The sequence below is a fragment of the Ranitomeya imitator genome, chromosome 3 (assembly GCF_032444005.1).
Source record: "Ranitomeya imitator isolate aRanImi1 chromosome 3, aRanImi1.pri, whole genome shotgun sequence".
Classification (NCBI taxonomy): domain Eukaryota; kingdom Metazoa; phylum Chordata; class Amphibia; order Anura; family Dendrobatidae; genus Ranitomeya; species Ranitomeya imitator.
In genome coordinates, this window is record NC_091284.1 from 29,907,774 (window position 1) to 29,930,506 (window position 22,733).

General features: G+C 43.6%; 1 protein-coding gene across 1 annotated transcript in view; it reads right to left on the bottom strand.

The window, feature by feature from the left end:
• The window catches only part of ABCG1 (ATP binding cassette subfamily G member 1), a 95,198-nt gene that overhangs the window by 12,607 nt on the left and 59,858 nt on the right, over window positions 1-22,733 (bottom strand). Inside the window, exons 7-10 of the mRNA XM_069760680.1 lie at window positions 21,368-21,491; window positions 20,618-20,732; window positions 18,500-18,645; window positions 9,178-9,279 (exon numbers count right to left, since the gene is read on the bottom strand). Of these exons, the coding sequence (XP_069616781.1) occupies window positions 9,178-9,279; window positions 18,500-18,645; window positions 20,618-20,732; window positions 21,368-21,491 (487 nt within the window). The remainder of the gene's footprint in view (window positions 1-9,177; window positions 9,280-18,499; window positions 18,646-20,617; window positions 20,733-21,367; window positions 21,492-22,733) is intronic.

Sequence of the window (22,733 nt, forward strand, 5' to 3'; positions counted from 1 at the left end):
ATTATGTAGGCACTACGTGGCAGTATTTTATGAGATAGGCACTGTATAGCACTGATATGTACTCACTGTATGGCACTATTATGTAGGCACTACGTGGCAGTATTTTATGAGATAGGCACTGTATGGCACTGATATGTACTCATTGTATGGCACTATTATGTAGGCACTATGTGGCAGTATTTTATGAGATAGGCACTGTATAGCACTGATATGTACTCACTGTATGGCACTATTATGTAGGCACTACGTGGCAGTATTTTATGAGATGGGCACTGTATAGCACTGATATGTACTCACTTTATGGCACTATTATGTAGGCACTACGTGTCAGTATTATATGGTATAGGCACTGTATGGAACTGATATGTACTCACTGTATGGCACTATTATGTAGGCACTACGTGGCAGTATTTTATGAGATAGGCACTGTATGGCACTGATATGTACTCATTGTATGGCACTATTATGTAGGCGCTATATGGCAGTATTTTATGAGATAGGCACTGTATGGCACTGATATGTACTCACTGTATGGCACTATTATGTAGGCACTACGTGGCAGTATTTTATTAGATAGGCACTGTATAGCACTGATATGTACTCACTGTATGGCACTATTATGTAGGCACTACGTGGCAGTATTTTATGAGATGGGCACTGTATAGTACTGATATGTACTCACTGTATGGCACTATTATGTAGGCACTACGTGGCAGTATTATATGATATAGGCACTGTATAGCACTGATATGTACTCACTGTATGGCACTGATATGTAGGCACTACGTGGCAGTATTATATGGTATAGGCACTGTATAGCACTGATATGTACTCATTGTATGGCACTATTATGTAGGCACTACGTGGCAGTATTATATGGTATAGGCACTGTATGGCACTGATATGTACTCAGTGTATGGCACTATTATGTAGGCACTACGTGGCAGTATTATATGATATAGGCACTGTGTAGCACTGATATGTACTCATTGTATGGCACTATTATGTAGGCACTACGTGGCAGTATTATATGGTATAGGCACTGTATGGCACTGATATGTACTCATTGTATGGCACTATTATGTAGGCACTACGTGGCAGTATTATATGATATAGGCACTGTATAGCACTGATATGTACTCATTGTATGGCACTATTATGTAGGCACTACGTGGCAGTATTATATGATATAGGCACTGTATGGCACTGATATGTACTCACTGTATGGCACTGTTATGTAGGCGCTATATGGCAGTATTTTATGAGATAGGCACTGTATAGCACTGATATGTACTCACTGTATGGCACTATTATGTAGGCACTATGTGGCAGTATTTTATGAGATGGGCATTGTACAGCACTGATATGTACTCACTGTATGGCACTATTATGTAGGCACTACGTGGCAGTATTTTATGAGATGGGCACTGTATAGCACTGATATATACTCACTTTATGGCACTATTATGTAGGCACTACGTGGTAGTATTATATGGTATAGGCACTGTATGGCACTGATATGTACTCACTGTATGGCACTATTATGTAGGCACTACGTGGCAGTATTTTATGAGATAGGCACTGTATGGCACTGATATGTACTCATTGTATGGCACTATTATGTAGGCGCTATATGGCAGTATTTTATGAGATAGGCACTGTATGGCACTGATATGTACTCACTGTATGGCACTATTATGTAGGCACTACGTGGCAGTATTTTATGAGATAGGCACTGTATGGTACTGATGTGTACTCTTTGTGTGGCACTGTTATGTAGGCACTATATGGCAGTATTATATGATATAGGCACTGTATGGCACTGATGTGTACTCATTGTGTGTAGGGTATGTGTCCACGTTCAGGATTGCATCAGGATTTGGTCAGTATTTTACATCAGTATTTGTAGCCAAAACCAGGAGTGGGTGATAAATGCAGAAGTTGTGCATATGTTTCTATTATACTTTTCCTCTAATTGTTCCACTCCTGGTTTTGGCTACAAATACTGACATAAAATCCTGACCAAATCCTGATGCAATCCTGAACGTGGACACATACCCTTATGTAGGCGCTATATGGCAGTATTTTATGAGATAGGCACTATATGGCACTGATATGTACTCATTGTGTGGCACTGTTATGTAGGCGCTATATGGCAGTATTTTATGAGATAGGCGCTATATGGCACTGATATGTACTCATTGTGTGGCACTGTTATGTAGGCTGTGAGGCAGTGACCCCTGTTACAGCTAGGGGGCGCTGTATGTGCTCTGCAGAATGTGCATGGAAGCGTAGTGAGGCCATGAGGGTACTACAGACACAGGTGTGGCTGTAACTAGAATGATGAAGCAGTGACTGATTAAAAGCCCTGTAGTAGTGGGGGAGGTGAGTCAGTGTGTTCTTGGAAGCAGACAGTCTGTTGTCTGCAGAGCTCTCTGTGTGGAGCAGCACAGAGGCTAAAGGAACCAAAGAGACTGACACCCTGCGTCTTAGGCTGTCTTATGTGTACCCGGCTGCACTCCAGAGGATAAAGAGTGCAGTGCGCTGAAGTGAGTACAGAGACTTGTTACCGGCGTGCGGTCACCCAGGGAAACTGGACAGAGGGAAGTTCGGCCTGTGTATTGACTGTGTCATATAGCCATGCATTATTAATGGACTGTATGAAGAAGCTGTATACTATATTGACTGTGTGAAGTAACACAATAAAAGAATGTTTTGTTTGAAATTGCTTGGGTCACTGCGGTTTCACTGTGTATGGTCCTACCGCTGCATCACATATGGTGGAAAGAATGCGGGCCATGAGAACTGAGGCATACCCAAAGCGTGCTGCATGTCACTGATTAAGCCTGCAAAGCTACAGTTTGAGCCAGCTGGAAAAATGGAGGAACTTTTGGAGCAGGTTGTGCTCAGTCAGCAAAGGCTTCATCGAGAGACGCTGCAGTTTCAACATTCCCAGCAAGAGGTTTTTCAGCAGCAGCAGCAGCGGCAGCAGGAGACACTGCAGAGGGAGCTAGCACAGCTTCAACGATGTAAAGTGGAGACCTCTAATGTGAGGGGTGAACAGCAGATACGTAGGTGACAGGATGACCCGTGGGGTTAGTGAACCTGAAGTAAACAAAGTAAAGACCACCCAAAACTGGCCCAAATCTGCGGTTAATCAGAAAAGATTTCACTTCTGCAATGGAGATCGGGGTGGGTGGTCCCGTAATGAAATATGGAGGAGAAACGCAAAGGGGAGGGATGCGTGCGTTGATCGATGGTTCCAGTCCCTACTTTGGTTTCTTAATGTAGAGAGCGGGGATGTCAGGGGGGCATACCGATGCCCTGGCTTTTGCCCTTACGGGGTAACAAATGTTCAACCCCACAGGTATGAACAGGGGGAGAGGATATGTGAGGCAGTGACCCCTGTTACAGCTAAGGGGCGCTGTATGTGCTCTGCAGAATGTGCATGGAAGCGTAGTGAGGCCATGAGGGTACTACAAGTTGCAAAATACTCCGGTCACATGGAAGCGCACAGGACACAGATGAAAGGATTAAAAGTTTCTTTGTTTATTGAAATCCACACAGCGGTAGAGGGCAATTTTGCCAACCGCCAGTGGGGACTGCGCGATGAAGACGGACTCCGTCTCTGCGCTCCGTTAGCCTGTCCTTTCTGTATCTATGAGGGTACTACAGACACAGGTGTGGCTGTAATTAGAATAGTGAAGCAGTGACTGATTAAAAAGCCCTGTAGTAGTGGGGGAGGTGTCAGTGTGTTCTTGGAAGCAGACAGTCTGTTGTCTGCAGAGCTCTCTGTGTGGAGCAGCACAGAGGCTAAAGGAACCAGAGAGACTGACACCCTGCGTCTTGGGATGTCTTGTATGTACCCGGCTGCACTCCAGAGGATAAAGAGTGCAGTGCCCTGAGTGAGTACAGAGACTTGTTACCGGCGTGCGGTCACCCAGGGAAACTGGACAGAGGGAAGTTCAGTCTGTGTATTGACTGCGTCATATAGCCATGCATTATTAATGGACTGTATGAAGAAGCCGTATATTATATTGACTGTGTGAAGTAACACAATAAAAGAACGTTTTGTTTGAACTTGCTTGGGTCACTGCCATTATACTGTATATGGTCCTACCGCTGCATCACAAGGCGCTATATGGCAGTATTTTATGAGATAGGCACTGTATGGTACTGATATGTACTTATTGTGTGGCACTGTTATGTAGGCGCTATATGGCAGTATTATATGGTATAGGCGCTATATGGCACTGATGTGTACTCATTGTGTGGCACTGTTATGTAGGCGCTATATGGCAGTATTTTATGAGATAGGCACTGTATGGCACTGATATGTACACATTGTATGGCACTTATGTAGGCGCTATGTGGCAGTATTATATGATGTGGGCAATGTATGACACTGATATGTAATCATGTAGAACTAATTAGGTAGACACTGTATGGCAGCATTATACAGACAATGTATGGCACGCTCATGTGCTTACTGCATGACACTTTTATGTCAGAACAATAGGGTAATACAATGTGGGCCGTGAATTGCAGTATTATGTGTTGTTGCTATTATTTCAGAGGCCGTGTACCGTAGTATCATGTGGCCGCCATAGGGTACTCATGTTCTTTGTATGGATCTATTACGTAGGCATTATATGTGAGTATCATGTGGGCTCTGTATGACATGTGTACACGGTATGGTAATATGATGTAGGCACTGTATGGGGGTACAATGTGGGCTCTGTATGACGTGTACACGGTATGGTAATATGATGCAGGCACTGTATGGGGGTATAGTGTGGGCTCTGTATGGCATGTGTACACGGTATGGTAATATGATGTAGGTACTGTATGGGGGTATAATGTGGGCTCTGTATGACATGTGTACACGGTATGGTAATATGATGCAGGCACTGTATGGGGGTACAATGTGGGCTCTGTATGACATGTGTACACGGAATGGTAATATGATGTAAGTACTGTATGGGGGTACAATGTGGGCTCTGTATGACATGTGTACACGGTATGGTGACATGATGTAGGCAGTGTATGGGGGTATAATGTGGGCTCTGTATGACATGTGTACACGGTATGGTAATATGATGTAGGTACTGTATGGGGGTATAATGTGGGCTCTGTATGACATGTGTACACGGTATGGTAATATGATGTAGGTACTGTATGGGGGTATAATGTGGGCTCTGTATGGCATGTGTACACGGTATGGTAATATGATGTAGGTACTGTATGGGGGTACAATGTGGGCTCTGTATGACGTGTACACGGTATGGTAATATGATGCAGGCACTGTATGGGGGTACAATGTGGGCTCTGTATGGCATGTGTACACGGTATGGTAATATGATGTAGGCACTGTATGGAGGTATAATGTGGGCTCTGTATGACGTGTACACGGGATGGTAATATGATGTAAGCACTGTATGGGGGTGTAATTTGGGCTCTGTATGACATGTGTACACGGTATGGTAATATGATGTAGGTACTGTATGGGGGTACAATGTGGGCTCTGTATGGCATGTGTACATGGTATGGTAATATGATGCAGGCACTGTATGGAGGTATAATGTGGGCTCTGTATGGCATGTGTACACGGTATGGAAATATGATGTAGGTACTGTATGGGGGTACAATGTGGGCTCTGTATGACATGTGTACACGGTATGGTAATATGATGCAGGCACTGTATGGGGGTATAATGTGGGCTCTGTATGACATGTGTACACGGTATGGTAATATGATGCAGGCACTGTATGGGGGTATAATGTGGGCTCTGTATGACGTGTACACGGGATGGTAATATGATGTAAGCACTGTATGGGGGTGTAATGTGGGCTCTGTATGACATGTGTACACGGTATGGTAATATGATGTAGGTACTGTATGGTGGTATAATGTGGGCTCTGTATGACGTGTACACGGTATGGTAATATGATGTAGGCACTGTATGGAGGTATAATGTGGGCTCTGTATGACATGTGTACACGGTATGGTAATATGATATAGGCACTGTATGGGGGTATAATGTGGGCTCTGTATGACATGTGTATATGGTATGGTAATATGATGTAGATACTGTATGGGGGTATAATGTGGGCTCTGTATGACATGTGTACACGGTATGGAAATATGATGTAGGTACTGTATGGGGGTATAATGTGGGCTCTGTATGACATGTGTATATGGTATGGTAATATGATGTAGATACTGTATGGGGGTATAATGTGGGCTCTGTATGACATGTGTACACGGTATGGAAATATGATGCAGGCACTGTATGGGGGTACAATGTGGGCTCTGTATGACATGTGTACACGGTATGGTAATATGATGTAGGCACTGTATGGGGGTATAATGTGGGCTCTGTATGACATGTGTACACGGTATGGTAATATGATGTAGGTACTGTATGGTGGTATAATGTGGGCTCTGTATGACATGTGTATACGGTATGGTAATATGATGTAGGCACTGTATGGGGGTATAATGTGGGCTCTGTATGGCATGTGTACACGGTATGGTAATATGATGCAGGCACTGTATGGGGGTACAATGTGGGCTCTGTATGACATGTGTACACGGTATGGTAATATGATGTAGGTACTGTATGGGGGTATAATGTGGGCTCTGTATGACATGTGTACACGGTATGGTAATATGATGTAGGTACTGTATGGGGGTATAATGTGGGCTCTGTATGACGTGTACACGGGATGGTAATATGATGTAGGTACTGTATGGGGGTATAATGTGGGCTCTGTATGACATGTGTACACGGTATGGTAATATGATGTAGGTACTGTATGGGGGTACAATGTGGGCTCTGTATGACATGTGTACACGGTATGGTAATATGATGTAGGCACTGTATGGGGATATAATGTGGGCTCTGTATGGCATGTGTATATGGTATGGTAATATGATGCAGGCACTGTATGGGGGTACAATGTGGGCTCTGTATGACATGTGTACACGGTATGGTAATATGATGTAGGTACTGTATGGGGGTACAATGTGGGCTCTGTATGACATGTGTACACGGTATGGTAATATGATGTAGGTACTGTATGGGGGTACAATGTGGGCTCTGTATGACATGTGTACACGGTATGGTAATATGATGTAGGTACTGTATGGGGGTATAATGTGGGCTCTGTATGACATGTGTATATGGTATGGTAATATGATGCAGGTACTGTATGGGGGTATAATGTGGGCTCTGTATGACATGTGTACACGGTATTGTAATATGGTGCAGGCACTGTATGGGGGTATAATGTGGGCTCTGTATGGCATGTGTACACGGTATGGAAATATGATGTAGGTACTGTATGGGGGTATAATGTGGGCTCTGTATGGCATGTGTACACGGTATGGTAATATGCAGGCACTGTATGGGGGTATAATGTGGGCTCTGTATGACATGTGTACACAGTATGGTAATATGATGTAGGCACTGTATGGGGGTACAATGTGGGCTCTGTATGACATGTGTACACAGTATGGTAATATGATGTAGGCACTGTATGGGGGTATAATGTGGGCTCTGTATGGCATGTGTACACGGTATGGTAATATGATGTAGGCACTGTATGGGGGTATAATGTGGGCTCTGTATGGCATGTGTACACGGTATTGTAATATGATGCAGGCACTGTATGGGGGTATAATGTGGGCTCTGTATGGCATGTGTACACGGTATTGTAATATGATGCAGGCACTGTATGGGGGTACAATGTGGGCTCTGTATGGCATGTGTACACGGTATTGTAATATGATGCAGGCACTGTATGGGGGTATAATGTGGGCTCTGTATGGCATGTGTACACGGTATTGTAATATGATGCAGGCACTGTATGGGGGTACAATGTGGGCTCTGTATGGCATGTGTACACGGTATTGTAATATGATGCAGGCACTGTATGGGGGTACAATGTGGGCTCTGTATGGCATGTGTACACGGTATTGTAATATGATGCAGGCACTGTATGGGGGTACAATGTGGGCTCTGTATGGCATGTGTACACGGTATTGTAATATGATGCAGGCACTGTATGGGGGTATAATGTGGGCTCTGTATGGCATGTGTACACGGTATTGTAATATGATGCAGGCACTGTATGGGGGTACAATGTGGGCTCTGTATGGCATGTGTACACGGTATTGTAATATGATGCAGGCACTGTATGGGGGTACAATGTGGGCTCTGTATGGCATGTGTACACGGTATTGTAATATGATGCAGGCACTGTATGGGGGTGTAATGTGGGCTCTGTATGGCATGTGTACACGGTATTGTAATATGATGCAGGCACTGTATGGGGGTACAATGTGGGCTCTGTATGGCATGTGTACACGGTATTGTAATATGATGCAGGCACTGTATGGGGGTACAATGTGGGCTCTGTATGGCATGTGTACACGGTATTGTAATATGATGCAGGCACTGTATGGGGGTATAATGTGGGCTCTGTATGGCACTCATATGTTCACTGTATGGTATACCATAAACGCTATTATATACTGTAATAGTACATCTGGTTTGTATGGACACTGTTATGTGTTCATTGTATGGTATTTGGAGGTGTACGGTGATATTTTTGGGCAGTATTGAACCAAAATGATTTACATGACTTTCCATTAACAAAAATGAGCAGCGGCTTCTTCACAAATTTCATTAGCACCAACCTTTCTCATAGGATAGAGATGGGGGTTATTACCGTAAGTGACCCCTATTCCCAGGGCCTGGATCTATTCTTATACAATCGCTCTCATACAGAACCCGATTGTTCTCATTCCTCCCAATATTTCCTGGAAAGGTCAATTTCCCATTGATTGCCGCCCTTCAGACAATTATAATAACCCTACATTTTGTGTTCCTGTCACGCAGATCACAGAAAATTATACCCGTCGTCATGGAAACTGAGGTAAACGAGTATTATTTTTAAAGTCAACACAATGGGGGAGTTTTATAAAAACCCGACAGTGTTGCCTATAGCAACCAATCACAACTCAGCTTTCATTTCGTATAGTGCTCTTAAAAAATGAAAGCTGCGCAGTGATTGGTTGTTATGGACAACACTGATAGTTGATAAATCTGTCTCATAAACCATTCATTTTAACCCATTCCGGTATAATATCTGGACGGACGGCGTGACTTACCGAGTCCCTCATGATGCTCAGACACGTCCGCTTAAACAGGATACAGAACTGGGTAAGGCAGCTGGCGGAGAAGCTGTGACAGCCCTCTGTGGGCGACGCGTCCTGCAACAAGAAGGGCCGCGGTTATCGGGCATTTACTATCATCTGTAGAAATGTACAGCATACTCAACTCTGCTACATCATCGTTACAGAATCCTGGATTCCCTGACTACCCTCCTGATCACCATCACAGTACAGCATACCCGACTCTGCTACATCACCATTACAGAATCCTGGATTCCCTGATTACCGTCCTGATCACCATCACAGTACAGCATACCCGACTCTGCTACATCACCATTACAGAATCCTGGATTCCCTGATTACCGTCCTGATCACCATCACAGTACAGCATACCCGACTCTGCTACATCACCATTACAGAATCCTGGATTCCCTGATTACCCTCCTGACCACCATCACAGTACAGCATACCCGACTCTGCTACATCACCATTACAGCATCCTGGATTCCCTGATTACCGTCCTGACCACCATCACAGTACAGCATACCCGACTCTGCTACATCACCGCTACAGAATCCTGGATTCCCTGATTACCCTCCTGATCACCATCACAGTACAGCATACCCGACTCTGCTACATCACCATTACAGCATCCTGGATTCCCTGATTACCCTCCTGATCACCATCACAGTACAGCATACCCAACTCTGCTACATCACCATTACAGAATCCTGGATTCCCTGACTACCCTCCCGATCACCATCACAGTACAGCATACCCGACCCTGCTACATCACCGCTACAGAATCCTGGATTCCCTGATTACCCTCCTGACCACCATCACAGTACAGCATACCCGACTCTGCTACATCACCGCTACAGAATCCTGGATTCCCTGATTACCGTCCTGACCACCATCACAGTACAGCATACCCGACTCTGCTACATCACCATTACAGCATCCTGGATTCCCTGATTACCCACCCAATCACCATCACAGTACAGCATACCCGACTCTGCTACATCACCGCTACAGAATCCTGGATTCCCTGATTACCGTCCTGACCACCATCACAGTACAGCATACCCGACTCTGCTACATCACCGTTACAGAATCCTGGATTCCCTGATTACCCACCCAATCACCATCACAGTACAGCATACCCGACTCTGCTACATCACCATTACAGAATCCTGGATTCCCTGATTACCCACCCAATCACCATCACAGTACAGCATACCCGACTCTGCTACATCACCATTACAGAATCCTGGATTCCCTGACTACCCTCCTGATCACCATCACAGTACAGCATACCCGACTCTGCTACATCACCATTACAGAATCCTGGATTCCCTGACTACCCTCCTGATCACCATCACAGTACAGCATACCCGACTCTGCTACATCACCATTACAGAATCCTGGATTCCCTGATTACCCACCTGATCACCATCACAGTACAGCATACCCGACTCTGCTACATCACCATTACAGCATCCTGGATTCCCTGATTACCCACCCAATCAACATCACAGTACAGCATACCCGACACTGCTACATCACCATTACAGAATCCTGGATTCCCTGATTACCCACCCAATCACCATCACAGTACAGCATACCCGACTCTGCTACATCACCATTACAGCATCCTGGATTCCCTGATTACCCTTCCGATCACCATCACAGTACAGCATACCCGACTCTGCTACATCACCATTACAGAATCCTGGATTCCCTGACTACCCTCCTGATCACCATCACAGTACAGCATACCCAACTCTGCTACATCACCATTACAGAATCCTGGATTCCCTGATTACCCTCCTGATTACCATCACAGTACAGCATACCCGACTCTGCTACATCACCATTACAGCATCCTGGATTCCCTGATTACCCTTCCGATCACCATCACAGTACAGCATACCCGACTCTGCTACATCACCATTACAGAATCCTGGATTCCCTGACTACCCTCCTGATCACCATCACAGTACAGCATACCCAACTCTGCTACATCACCGTTACAGAATCCTGGATTCCCTGATTACCCACCTGACCACCATCACAGTACAGCATACCCGACTCTGCTACATCACCATTACAGAATCCTGGATTCCCTGATTACCCTCCGGATCACCATCACAGTACAGCATACCCGACTCTGCTACATCACCATTACAGAATCCTGGATTCCCTGATTACCCTCCGGATCACCATCACAGTACAGCATACCCGACTCTGCTACATCACCGTTACAGAATCCTGGATTCCCTGATTACCCTCCCGATCACCATCACAGTACAGCATACCCGACCCTGCTACATCACCGTTACAGAATCCTGGATTCCCTGACTACCCTCCCGATCACCATCACAGTACAGCATACCCGACTCTGCTACATCACCGTTACAGAATCCTGGATTCCCTGATTACCGTCCTGACCACCATCACAGTACAGCATACCCAACTCTGCTACATCACCGTTACAGAATCCTGGATTCCCTGATTACCCACCTGACCACCATCACAGTACAGCATACCCGACTCTGCTACATCACCATTACAGAATCCTGGATTCCCTGATTACCCACCTGACCACCATCACAGTACAGCATACCCGACTCTGCTACATCACCATTACAGAATCCTGGATTCCCTGACTACCCTCCTGATCACCATCACAGTACAGCATACCCGACTCTGCTACATCACCATTACAGAATCCTGGATTCCCTGATTACCCTCCCGATCACCATCACAGTACAGCATACCCGACTCTGCTACATCACCATTACAGAATCCTGGATTCCCTGATTACCCTCCTGATCACCATCACAGTACAGCATACCCGACTCTGCTACATCACCATTACAGCATCCTGGATTCCCTGATTACCGTCCTGACCACCATCACAGTACAGCATACCCGACTCTGCTACATCACCATTACAGAATCCTGGATTCCCTGACTACCCTCCTGATCACCATCACAGTACAGCATACCCGACTCTGCTACATCACCATAACAGAATCCTGGATTCCCTGACTACCCTCCTGATCACCATCACAGTACAGCATACCCGACTCTGCTACATCACCATTACAGAATCCTGGATTCCCTGACTACCCTCCTGACCACCATCACAGTACAGCATACCCGACTCTGCTACATCACCGTTACAGAATCCTGGATTCCCTGACTACCCTCCCGATCACCATCACAGTACAGCATACCCGACTCTGCTACATCACCGTTACAGAATCCTGGATTCCCTGATTACCCTCCTGATCATCATCACAGTACAGCATACCCGACTCTGCTACATCACCGCTACAGAATCCTGGATTCCCTGACTACCCTCCTGATCACCATGACAGTGACTGCCACCTCTGACTATATGACTACCCTCCTCACCAGTCCTATATAATCCCTGGACTTTTCTATGTGTAATAATCCCGCAATATTTCATCATTAAAGGTTCACCGCAGGGCATCCGTCCTCTGTACGCTGAATGAATATGTCGGGGGGCTCTCCAGATACCAGTATGGGGGGCTGTGTTGTGAATTCTGTGGCTGAGTTCACTTCTGTGGTCACAAGTGGTATTGCAGTCTCTGGGCTTCCTCCCTCAGGTGTTTTGGTGAGCTCGTTGGCTGCCTTGCTATTTAGCTCCACCTGAGTCTGTCTTCCTTGCTCCTTGTCAATGTTCCAGTGTTGGATCTGAGCTACTGCATCTTTCCTTGGGCCTGCTGCTCTGCTAGATAAGTGCTTCTAGTTTGTTTTCTGTTTTTTCTGTCCAGCTTGCTATTAACTTTTGCTGGAAGCTCTGAGAAGCAAAGGGGTGCACCGCCGTGCTGTTAGTTCGGCACGGTGGGTCTTTTTGCCCCTTTGCGTGGTTTTCGTTTTAGGGTTTTTTGTAGACTGCATAGTTCTCTTTGCTATCCTCGCTCTGTCTAGAATATCGGGCCTCACTTTGCTGAATCTATTTCATTCCTACGTTTGTCTTTTCATCTTGCTAACAGTCATTATATGTGGGGGGCTGCCTATTCCTTTGGGGTAATTCTCTGAGGTAAGTCAGGCTTGTATTTCTATCTTCAGGCTAGTCAGCTCCTCAGGCAGTGCCGAGTTGCATAGGTAGTGATAGGCGCAATCCACTGCTGCTTATAGTTGTGTGAGGATAGATCAGGTACTGCAGTCTACAGAGATTCCACGTCTCAGAGCTCGTCCTATTGTTTTTGGTTATTGCCAGATCTCTGTATGTGCGCTGATTACTGCACGCTGTGTTGCCTGATTGCCAGCCATAACAGTACAAGGAGCCTCACCAATGATTCCCAATAGAGGGAAAAAAGAAATCCTGACATCATTTTTTTTTCTTAGCTCTGTCTTCAGTCTTTTTTTTCCCCTAGACATTAGAGTGCTTCAGGACACAGCTGTGGACATGGATATTCAGGCTCTGTGCTCCTCAATGGATAATCTCGTTGTAAATGTACAAAAGATTCAAGATACTATTGATCAGAAATCGATGCTAGAACCAAGAATTCCGATTCCTGATTTGTTTTTTGGTGACAGAACTAAGTTCCTGAGCTTCAGAAATAATTGTAAGCTATTTTTGGCCTTGAAACCTCATTCTTCTGGTAATCCTATTCAACAGGTTTTGATTATTATTTCTTTTTTGCGCGGCGACCCACAGGACTGGGCGTTTTCTCTTGCACCAGGAGATTCTGCATTGAGTAATGTTGATGCATTTTTCCAGGCGCTGGGATTGCTTTACGATGAGCCTAATTCAGTGGATCAGGCTGAGAAAAATCTGCTGGCTTTATGCCAGGGTCAGGATGATGTAGAAGTATATTGTCAGAAATTTAGGAAGTGGTCAGTACTCACTCTGTGGAATGAATCTGCACTAGCGGCTTTGTTCAGAAAGGGTCTCTCTGAAGCTCTTAAGGATGTAATGGTGGGATTTCCTATGCCTGCTGGTTTGAATGAGTCTATGTCCTTGGCCATTCAGATCGGTCGTCGCTTGCGCGAGCGTAAATCTGTGCACCATCTGGCGGTATTGTCTGAGAGTAAACCTGAGCCTATGCAGTGCGACAGGACTATGACTAAAGTAGAACGGCAAGAACACAGACGTCTGAACAGACTGTGTTTCTATTGTGGTGATTCTACTCATGCTATTTCTAATTGTCCTAAACGCACTAGGCGGTTCGATAGCACTGCCGTTATTGGTACTGTACAGTCCAAATTCCTTCTGTCCATTACCTTGATATGCTCTTTGTCGTCGTTTTCTGTCATGGCGTTTGTGGATTCAGGCGCTGCCCTGAATCTGATGGATTTGGATTATGCTAAACGTTGTGGATTTTTCTTGGAGCCTTTGCGGTGTCCTATTCCGTTGAGAGGAATTGATGCTACACCTTTGGCCAAGAATAAACCTCAGTACTGGGCCCAGCTGACCATGTGCATGGCTCCTGCACATCAGGAAGTTATTCGCTTTCTGGTACTGCATAATTTGCATGATGTGGTCGTGTTGGGTTTGCCATGGCTACAAACCCATAATCCAGTATTGGATTGGAACTCTATGTCGGTAACCAGCTGGGGTTGTCAGGGAGTACATGGTGATGTTCCATTTTTGTCTATTTCGTCATCCATTCCTTCTGACATCCCAGAGTTTTTGTCTGATTATCAGGATGTATTTGAAGAGTCCAAGTCCGATGCTCTACCTCCGCATAGGAATTGTGATTGTGCTATCGATTTGATTCCTGGTAGTAAATTCCCTAAGGGTCATTTATTTAATTTGTCCGTACCTGAACACACCGCTATGCGCAGTTATGTGAAGGAGTCCCTGGAGAAGGGACATATTCGCCCATCGTCGTCACCACTGGGAGCAGGGTTCTTTTTTGTAGCCAAGAAGGATGGTTCGCTGAGACCGTGTATTGATTACCGCCTTCTTAATAAGATCACTGTTAAGTTTCAGTATCCCTTGCCATTGATTTCTGACTTGTTTGCTCGGATTAAGGGGGCTAGTTGGTTTACTAAGATTGATCTTCGTGGTGCGTATAATCTGGTGAGAATCAGGCAGGGAGATGAATGGAAAACGGCATTTAATACGCCCGAGGGTCATTTTGAGTATCTGGTGATGCCGTTCGGACTTGCCAATGCTCCATCTGTTTTTCAGTCTTTTATGCATGACATTTTCCGTGAGTATCTGGATAAATTCTTGATTGTTTACTTGGATGACATTTTGATCTTCTCAGATGATTGGGAGTCTCATGTGAAGCAAGTCAGAATGGTTTTCCAGGTACTGCGTGCTAATTCCTTGTTCGTGAAGGGATCAAAGTGTCTCTTCGGTGTGCAGAAAGTTTCATTTTTGGGGTTCATCTTTACCCCTTCTACTATCGAGATGGATCCAGTTAAGGTTCAGGCCATCCAGGATTGGACTCAGCCGACATCTCTAAAAAGTCTGCAGAAATTCCTGGGCTTTGCTAATTTTTATCGTCGCTTCATCTGTAATTTTTCTAGCATTGCCAGACCATTGACCGATTTGACCAAGAAGGGTGCTGATTTGGTTAATTGGTCTTCTGCTGCCGTGGAAGCTTTTCAGGAGTTGAAGCGTCGTTTTTGTTCTGCCCCTGTGTTGTGTCAACCTGATGTTTCTCTTCCGTTCCAGGTCGAGGTTGATGCTTCTGAGATTGGAGCAGGGGCGGTTTTGTCACAGAGAGGTTCTGGTTGCTCAGTGTTCAAACCATGTGCTTTCTTTTCCAGGAAATTTTCTGCTGCTGAGCGTAATTATGATGTGGGTAACCGAGAGTTGCTGGCCATGAAGTGGGCATTCGAGGAGTGGCGTCATTGGCTTGAGGGTGCTAAGCATCGCGTGGTGGTTTTGACTGATCATAAGAACCTTACTTATCTTGAGTCTGCCAAGCGCTTGAATCCTAGACAGGCCCGTTGGTCGTTATTTTTTGCTCGTTTTGATTTTGTGATTTCATACCTTCCGGGCTCTAAAAATGTGAAGGCGGATGCTCTGTCTAGGAGTTTTGTGCCCGACTCTCCGGGGTTATCTGAGCCGGCGAGTATCCTCAAGGAAGGAGTCATTGTGTCTGCCATCTCCCCTGATTTGCGGAGAGTGTTGCAGAAATTTCAGGCGAATAAACCTGATCGTTGTCCGGCCGAGAAACTGTTCGTCCCTGATAGGTGGACTAATAAACTTATCTCTGAACTTCATTGTTCGGTGTTGGCTGGTCATCCTGGAATCTTTGGTACCAGAGAGTTAGTGGCTAGATCCTTTTGGTGGCCGTCTCTGTCGCGGGATGTGCGTGCTTTTGTGCAGTCCTGTGGAATTTGTGCTAGGGCTAAGCCCTGCTGTTCACGTGCCAGTGGGTTGCTTTTGCCCTTGCCGGTCCCGAAGAGGCCTTGGACACATATTTCGATGGATTTCATTTCTGACCTTCCCGTTTCTCAAAAAATGTCGGTCATTTGGGTGGTCTGTGATCGCTTTTCTAAAATGGTCCATCTGGTGCCCTTGGTTAAATTGCCTTCCTCCTCTGATTTGGTGCCTTTGTTCTTCCAGCATGTGGTTCGTTTACATGGCATTCCTGAGAATATTGTTTCTGACAGAGGTTCCCAGTTTGTCTCAAGGTTCTGGCGAGCCTTTTGTGGTAGGATGGGCATTGACCTATCTTTCTCCTCGGCTTTCCATCCTCAGACTAATGGCCAGACCGAACGAACCAATCAGACCTTGGAAACATATCTGAGATGTTTTGTTTCCGCTGACCAGGATGATTGGGTGTCATTTTTGCCGTTGGCTGAGTTCGCCCTTAATAATCGGGCCAGCTCGGCTACCTTGGTCTCTCCATTTTTCTGCAATTCTGGGTTCCATCCTCGTTTCTCTTCAGGACAGGTTGAGTCTTCGGACTGTCCTGGTGTGGATTCTGTGGTGGACAGGTTGCAGCAGATCTGGACTCAGGTAGTGGACAATTTGACCTTGTCCCAGGAGAAGGCTCAGCTTTTCGCTAATCGCAGACGCCGTGTGGGACCCCGACTTCGTGTTGGGGATCTGGTTTGGTTATCTTCTCGTCATATTCCTATGAAGGTTTCCTCTCCTAAATTTAAACCTCGTTTTATTGGTCCGTATAGGATTTCTGAGATTCTCAATCCGGTGTCTTTTCGTCTGATCCTCCCAGACTCCTTTTCCATACATAATGTATTCCATAGGTCGTTGTTGAGGAGATACGTGGCACCTATGGTTCCATCTGTGGAGCCTCCTGCCCCTGTTTTGGTGGAGGGGGAATTGGAGTATATTGTGGAGAAGATTTTGGATTCTCGTGTCTCTAGACGGAAACTCCAGTATCTGGTCAAATGGAAGGGTTATGCTCAGGAGGATAATTCCTGGGTTTTTGCCTCTGATGTCCATGCCCCAGATCTTGTTCGTGCCTTTCATGTGGCTCATCCTGGTCGGCCTGGGGGTTCTGGTGAGGGTTCGGTGACCCCTCCTCAAGGGGGGGGTACTGTTGTGAATTCTGTGGCTGAGTTCACTTCTGTGGTCACAAGTGGTATTGCAGTCTCTGGGCTTCCTCCCTCAGGTGTTTTGGTGAGCTCGTTGGCTGCCTTGCTATTTAGCTCCACCTGAGTCTGTCTTCCTTGCTCCTTGTCAATGTTCCAGTGTTGGATCTGAGCTACTGCATCTTTCCTTGGGCCTGCTGCTCTGCTAGATAAGTGCTTCTAGTTTGTTTTCTGTTTTTTCTGTCCAGCTTGCTATTAACTTTTGCTGGAAGCTCTGAGAAGCAAAGGGGTGCACCGCCGTGCTGTTAGTTCGGCACGGTGGGTCTTTTTGCCCCTTTGCGTGGTTTTCGTTTTAGGGTTTTTTGTAGACTGCATAGTTCTCTTTGCTATCCTCGCTCTGTCTAGAATATCGGGCCTCACTTTGCTGAATCTATTTCATTCCTACGTTTGTTTTTTCATCTTGCTAACAGTCATTATATGTGGGGGGCTGCCTATTCCTTTGGGGTATTTCTCTGAGGTAAGTCAGGCTTGTATTTCTATCTTCAGGCTAGTCAGCTCCTCAGGCAGTGCCGAGTTGCATAGGTAGTGATAGGCGCAATCCACTGCTGCTTACAGTTGTGTGAGGATAGATCAGGTACTGCAGTCTACAGATATTCCACGTCTCAGAGCTCGTCCTATTGTTTTGGGTTATTGCCAGATTTCTGTATGTGCGCTGATTACTGCACGCTGTGTTGCCTGATTGCCAGCCATAACAGGGCTGTACCCCAGCACATAGGTATATGGGTATACGGCTGTAATAAACCATCCTAGCCCTGATTACCTCCTCGGATGGTTTGTGCCACAGGAACAGGTTGGGTTCGGTCTCCCCGCAATGATCCCTTTTCTGCTCGGCCGCGCACACCTCCTGGACGGCTCTCACAAGCCGCGGATTCTGGTCGCCGTACTCTCCGGAGGCCACCTCCATGACTGCGGGCGGGGAAGAAGAAGACATGAATCATGGGGATATCATGGTATAACATAGGTACAAGTGAGGATGTGGGTATACAGCTCCTATGCAGACCTATGCGTCTCCATGGTAACAGACTACAAATAAATCCTGCGTAGTCTGAAGCTGCAGTCATATTGTCATCTGTTTCTCATCCCCAATTTATCACTAATTTTCCAAATGTATCCGAGCAATAAGTAAGGATCAGATGGAAACACACAGGTTGTGTGAACATAGGGAGGTTGTGTGCGCAAAATTAAAGGTGAATTATAATAAAAGACTATCGGCAAAGTTCCTTCATTTGTTATTTTAGGAGTTGAGGCAACACAAGAAATAGTATATGGTTTATACAACTGCAAAGGTCTATGGTCAGCCAAGATACTAGGCTAGCAGGATTTTAGAACTGTCCGGTTATACACCGTTTGACCACTAGAGGGCAATAGTGTATAATTAGGAAAATATTTAATCTACTTTTTTTTAAATATTAACATTTATAAGCATCTAAAAAATAAAAAAAAGTAGAAAAACAGACATTTTTCTCTATTGCTTGAGGTAGGACCCAATTGTACGTTAGATATAATGCAAGATTGCCCCTCTACTATATAAATATATACATATATACACACACACACACACACACACACACACACACACACACACACACACACACACACATTCTAAGTCTGTAAACTTTTTCACACGTAAAGCACCCTGGAATTAAAGATGCTTTAAAAATAAATACATTAATTAATAAAAAATACTCATTTATAAATAATACTAAATACTATAATTAATAGTCATAATTACAGTATTTTTATAATAATAAAAATATAATTTATAAATGATGATAATAATGAAATAAAATAAATAATACCAGTTATAATGATAGTATCTTTTATAAATAGCACAACCAATAATAAAATAATAATCATTGTATAAATGATAGTAATATAACACTTATAAATAACTATACAAATAATAATAAAATAAATCACAAATTATGACAATAAATCGTAATAATACCGATAGTAAAAAATCATTGTATAAATGGCAATAGCTATTTATTTATAAATAATTATACATATAATATTTGCATAATAATAATAATAATGTCAAAATAATAATAATATAATTTACAATATTTTTATAATAATAATATAACTTTATAAATAATAATGTATGAGTGAAAACAGTAATATTAATTTATAAATAATAATACCAATAATAATAGTAATTTTTTATACATACTAATGTCAATAATTAAATAATAATATTTATATAAATTAAAATAGTAATTTATTTATAAAAAATGATAATTTTTATACCAATAAAATGCTAATAATTTTTATAATTAATAGTAATAAGCATAATGAAAATAAAATAATAATAATTATAGAAAAAATGCTCCAGACCCCACCCCCATCCCAAAATAATATGCAATTAAATTTACTGATGTTAATGTCAATAATAATAATATTTATATAAATTAAAATAATAATTTATTTATAAAAATGATAAATTTTTATACCAATAAAATGCTAATAATTTTTTTTATAAATAATAGTAATAAGAATAATGAAAATAAAATAATAATTATAGAAAAAATGTTCCAGACCCTACCCCCATCCCAAAATAATATGCAATTATTATTACTGATGTCCTGTAGCATAGAGGTAAGGATGACCCTAGTGACTAGCAGGGCAGTACCTAATGCCCCTCTGGTTACACCCACTGAATCATAACGCAACCAGTATTTTTTTTTTTTTTTTTTTTGGAGTAGCCCTTTTTTTTTCCATGCATCCGCTCTGCCTGACGAAAAGATGACACCAGAAAATAAATTAAAATAGTAAGCATTTGTATGCTGGGAGTAGTAGTTCTACAACGACTGGAGGGCCTGATACTTTTGTTGCACAAGGTCCATTATTTTATTACAGAGAAGCAGATTTTACTCACTGAAGTCGGCCGGGTTGTGATAGGTCGGGCAGTTTAATCCTAGAACCCGCAAGTACGGAACGAGATTTGACACTTTCCCACGGTAGATACATTGTCCCTGGCTTAGTACATAAAGCTGTGTATGAAAAGGAGAGAGAAACGTGTAACGTTATCCGTTCTGCAGATTTACTGAGAATTTAATGCTAGAAACTAATCATCAGTCTTAACAGTCCTGCAAATTGGGTTTGTGGATTGGGAGGGAGGAGAGAGGGAGAGAAAAAAGATCATCGATAAAACTTCCGCAGGTCCTATCACATATTGTTACAAGGGTCTCCAGATAATAAGCTGACTGCAGTGTGTCATCATCAGCTGCAAACTATAGAGGATCAAGTGTTTAATTTCCCCACAGCACCCCCGCAGGTGAAATAAAGTATTGCATAATTCCAGTTAATGGGAATTAGCTGTCCTAATACATAGACATGCCGGGTTCTCCATAGAGAAATGCTCCTTGTATTGGTTCCCAGCTCAGCCTAATAGACAAAGATCCAAAATCAAGGAACCCCTGTTTTTTTAGGGAAAGGGGGGCTTTTATCGTACAGCTAGGTCACTTGACAAGGGTGGTATGAACCATAAAGGAAGATATTATGGCTCCTCAGGGGCTGGTCGATAGGAAGAACCCAGCTCTGATTGGCTAAATCCATTTCCTCATGGGAGGTACAAACTCTAACATACATACAATTTTTTTTCAGTGATTTCAGGTGATTAACTCACCTGATCAAAAAGCTCGAACAGTTTGGCACTGGGCTGGTGAATGGTACAGATTATATTCCGGCCGCCTTGTGCCAATGATTTCATTAAGGAGACAACCTGAAAACAAGAAGAACTGTCCAGTCCACTAGAAAAGGGAAAGATAAAAAAAAATCATAAAATATATATAAAAACCCAACAAAAGCAAAAAGCAGGTGACATTTCCTGATAAAGGTAATATACTACATTACATAGTAACCTGTATTTGTGTAAACCCAGCTGTATTGCGGTATTATTAACCACGGTATTGTTACCTAATCCCTGTATCACAGTACTGTATAGTATCTACAGTGGCATGTAAAAGTTTGGGCGCCCCTGGTCAAAATTACTGTGAACAGTTAAGTAAGGCCTAAAGTTAAAGATGACACATTTCCTTTGTATTTTAGGCAAAAAAATATATTTATATTTTCATCTTACATTTTAAAAATTACAAAAATGAAAATTGTCCGATGCCAAAGTTTGGGCACCCTGTATGGTTAGTACCTAGTACCACTTCCTTTTGCAAGTATCACATATTGTAAATGCTTTTTGTAGCCAGACAAGAGTCTTTCATTTCTTGTTTGAGGGATTTTCATCCATTCTTCCTTGGAGAATTCCAGTTCTGGATCGTCTTGCTTCCTCTGCTATTTTGAGGACTAGACACAGATTTTCAATGATGTTTAGATCAGGGGACTGTGAGGGCCATTGTAAATCCTTCAGTTTGCGCATTTTGAGGTCGTCTATTCTGGATTTTGCCATGTGTTTAGGATCATTATCCATTTGTAGAAGCCGTCCTCTTCCTCTTTTCATCTTCAGCTTTTTTATAGATGGTGTTATGTTTGCATCAAGAATTTGTTTAAATTTCATTGAATCCGTCCTTACCTCTATTAGTGAAATGTTCTGCGTACCAATGGCGGCAACACAACCCCAAAGCATGATTGATCCACCCCCATGTATATTGGTTGGCGAGATGTTCTTTTCCTGAAATTATGTGCCCCTTTATCTCCACACCCATCTTTCATCATTATGGCCAAAGAGTTCTATTTTAACCTCATCGATCCACACGACTTGTTTCCATCAGTCTTGTTTAGATGTTCTTTTGCATACTTCTGATGCTGAATTTTATGGTGAGAACGCAGGAGAGGTTTTCTTCTGATGACTTTTCCATGAAGGCCATATTTGTACCGGTGTCTCTGAACAGTAGAACAATATACAACAACTCTAGAGTCTGCTAAATATTTCTGAAGGTCTTTTGCAGTCAAAGAGGGTTCTGATTTGCCTCTCTAGCAATCCTACGATCAGCTCTTTGCTTGGTCTTCCAGACCTTATCTCGACCTCCATTTCTTAATTG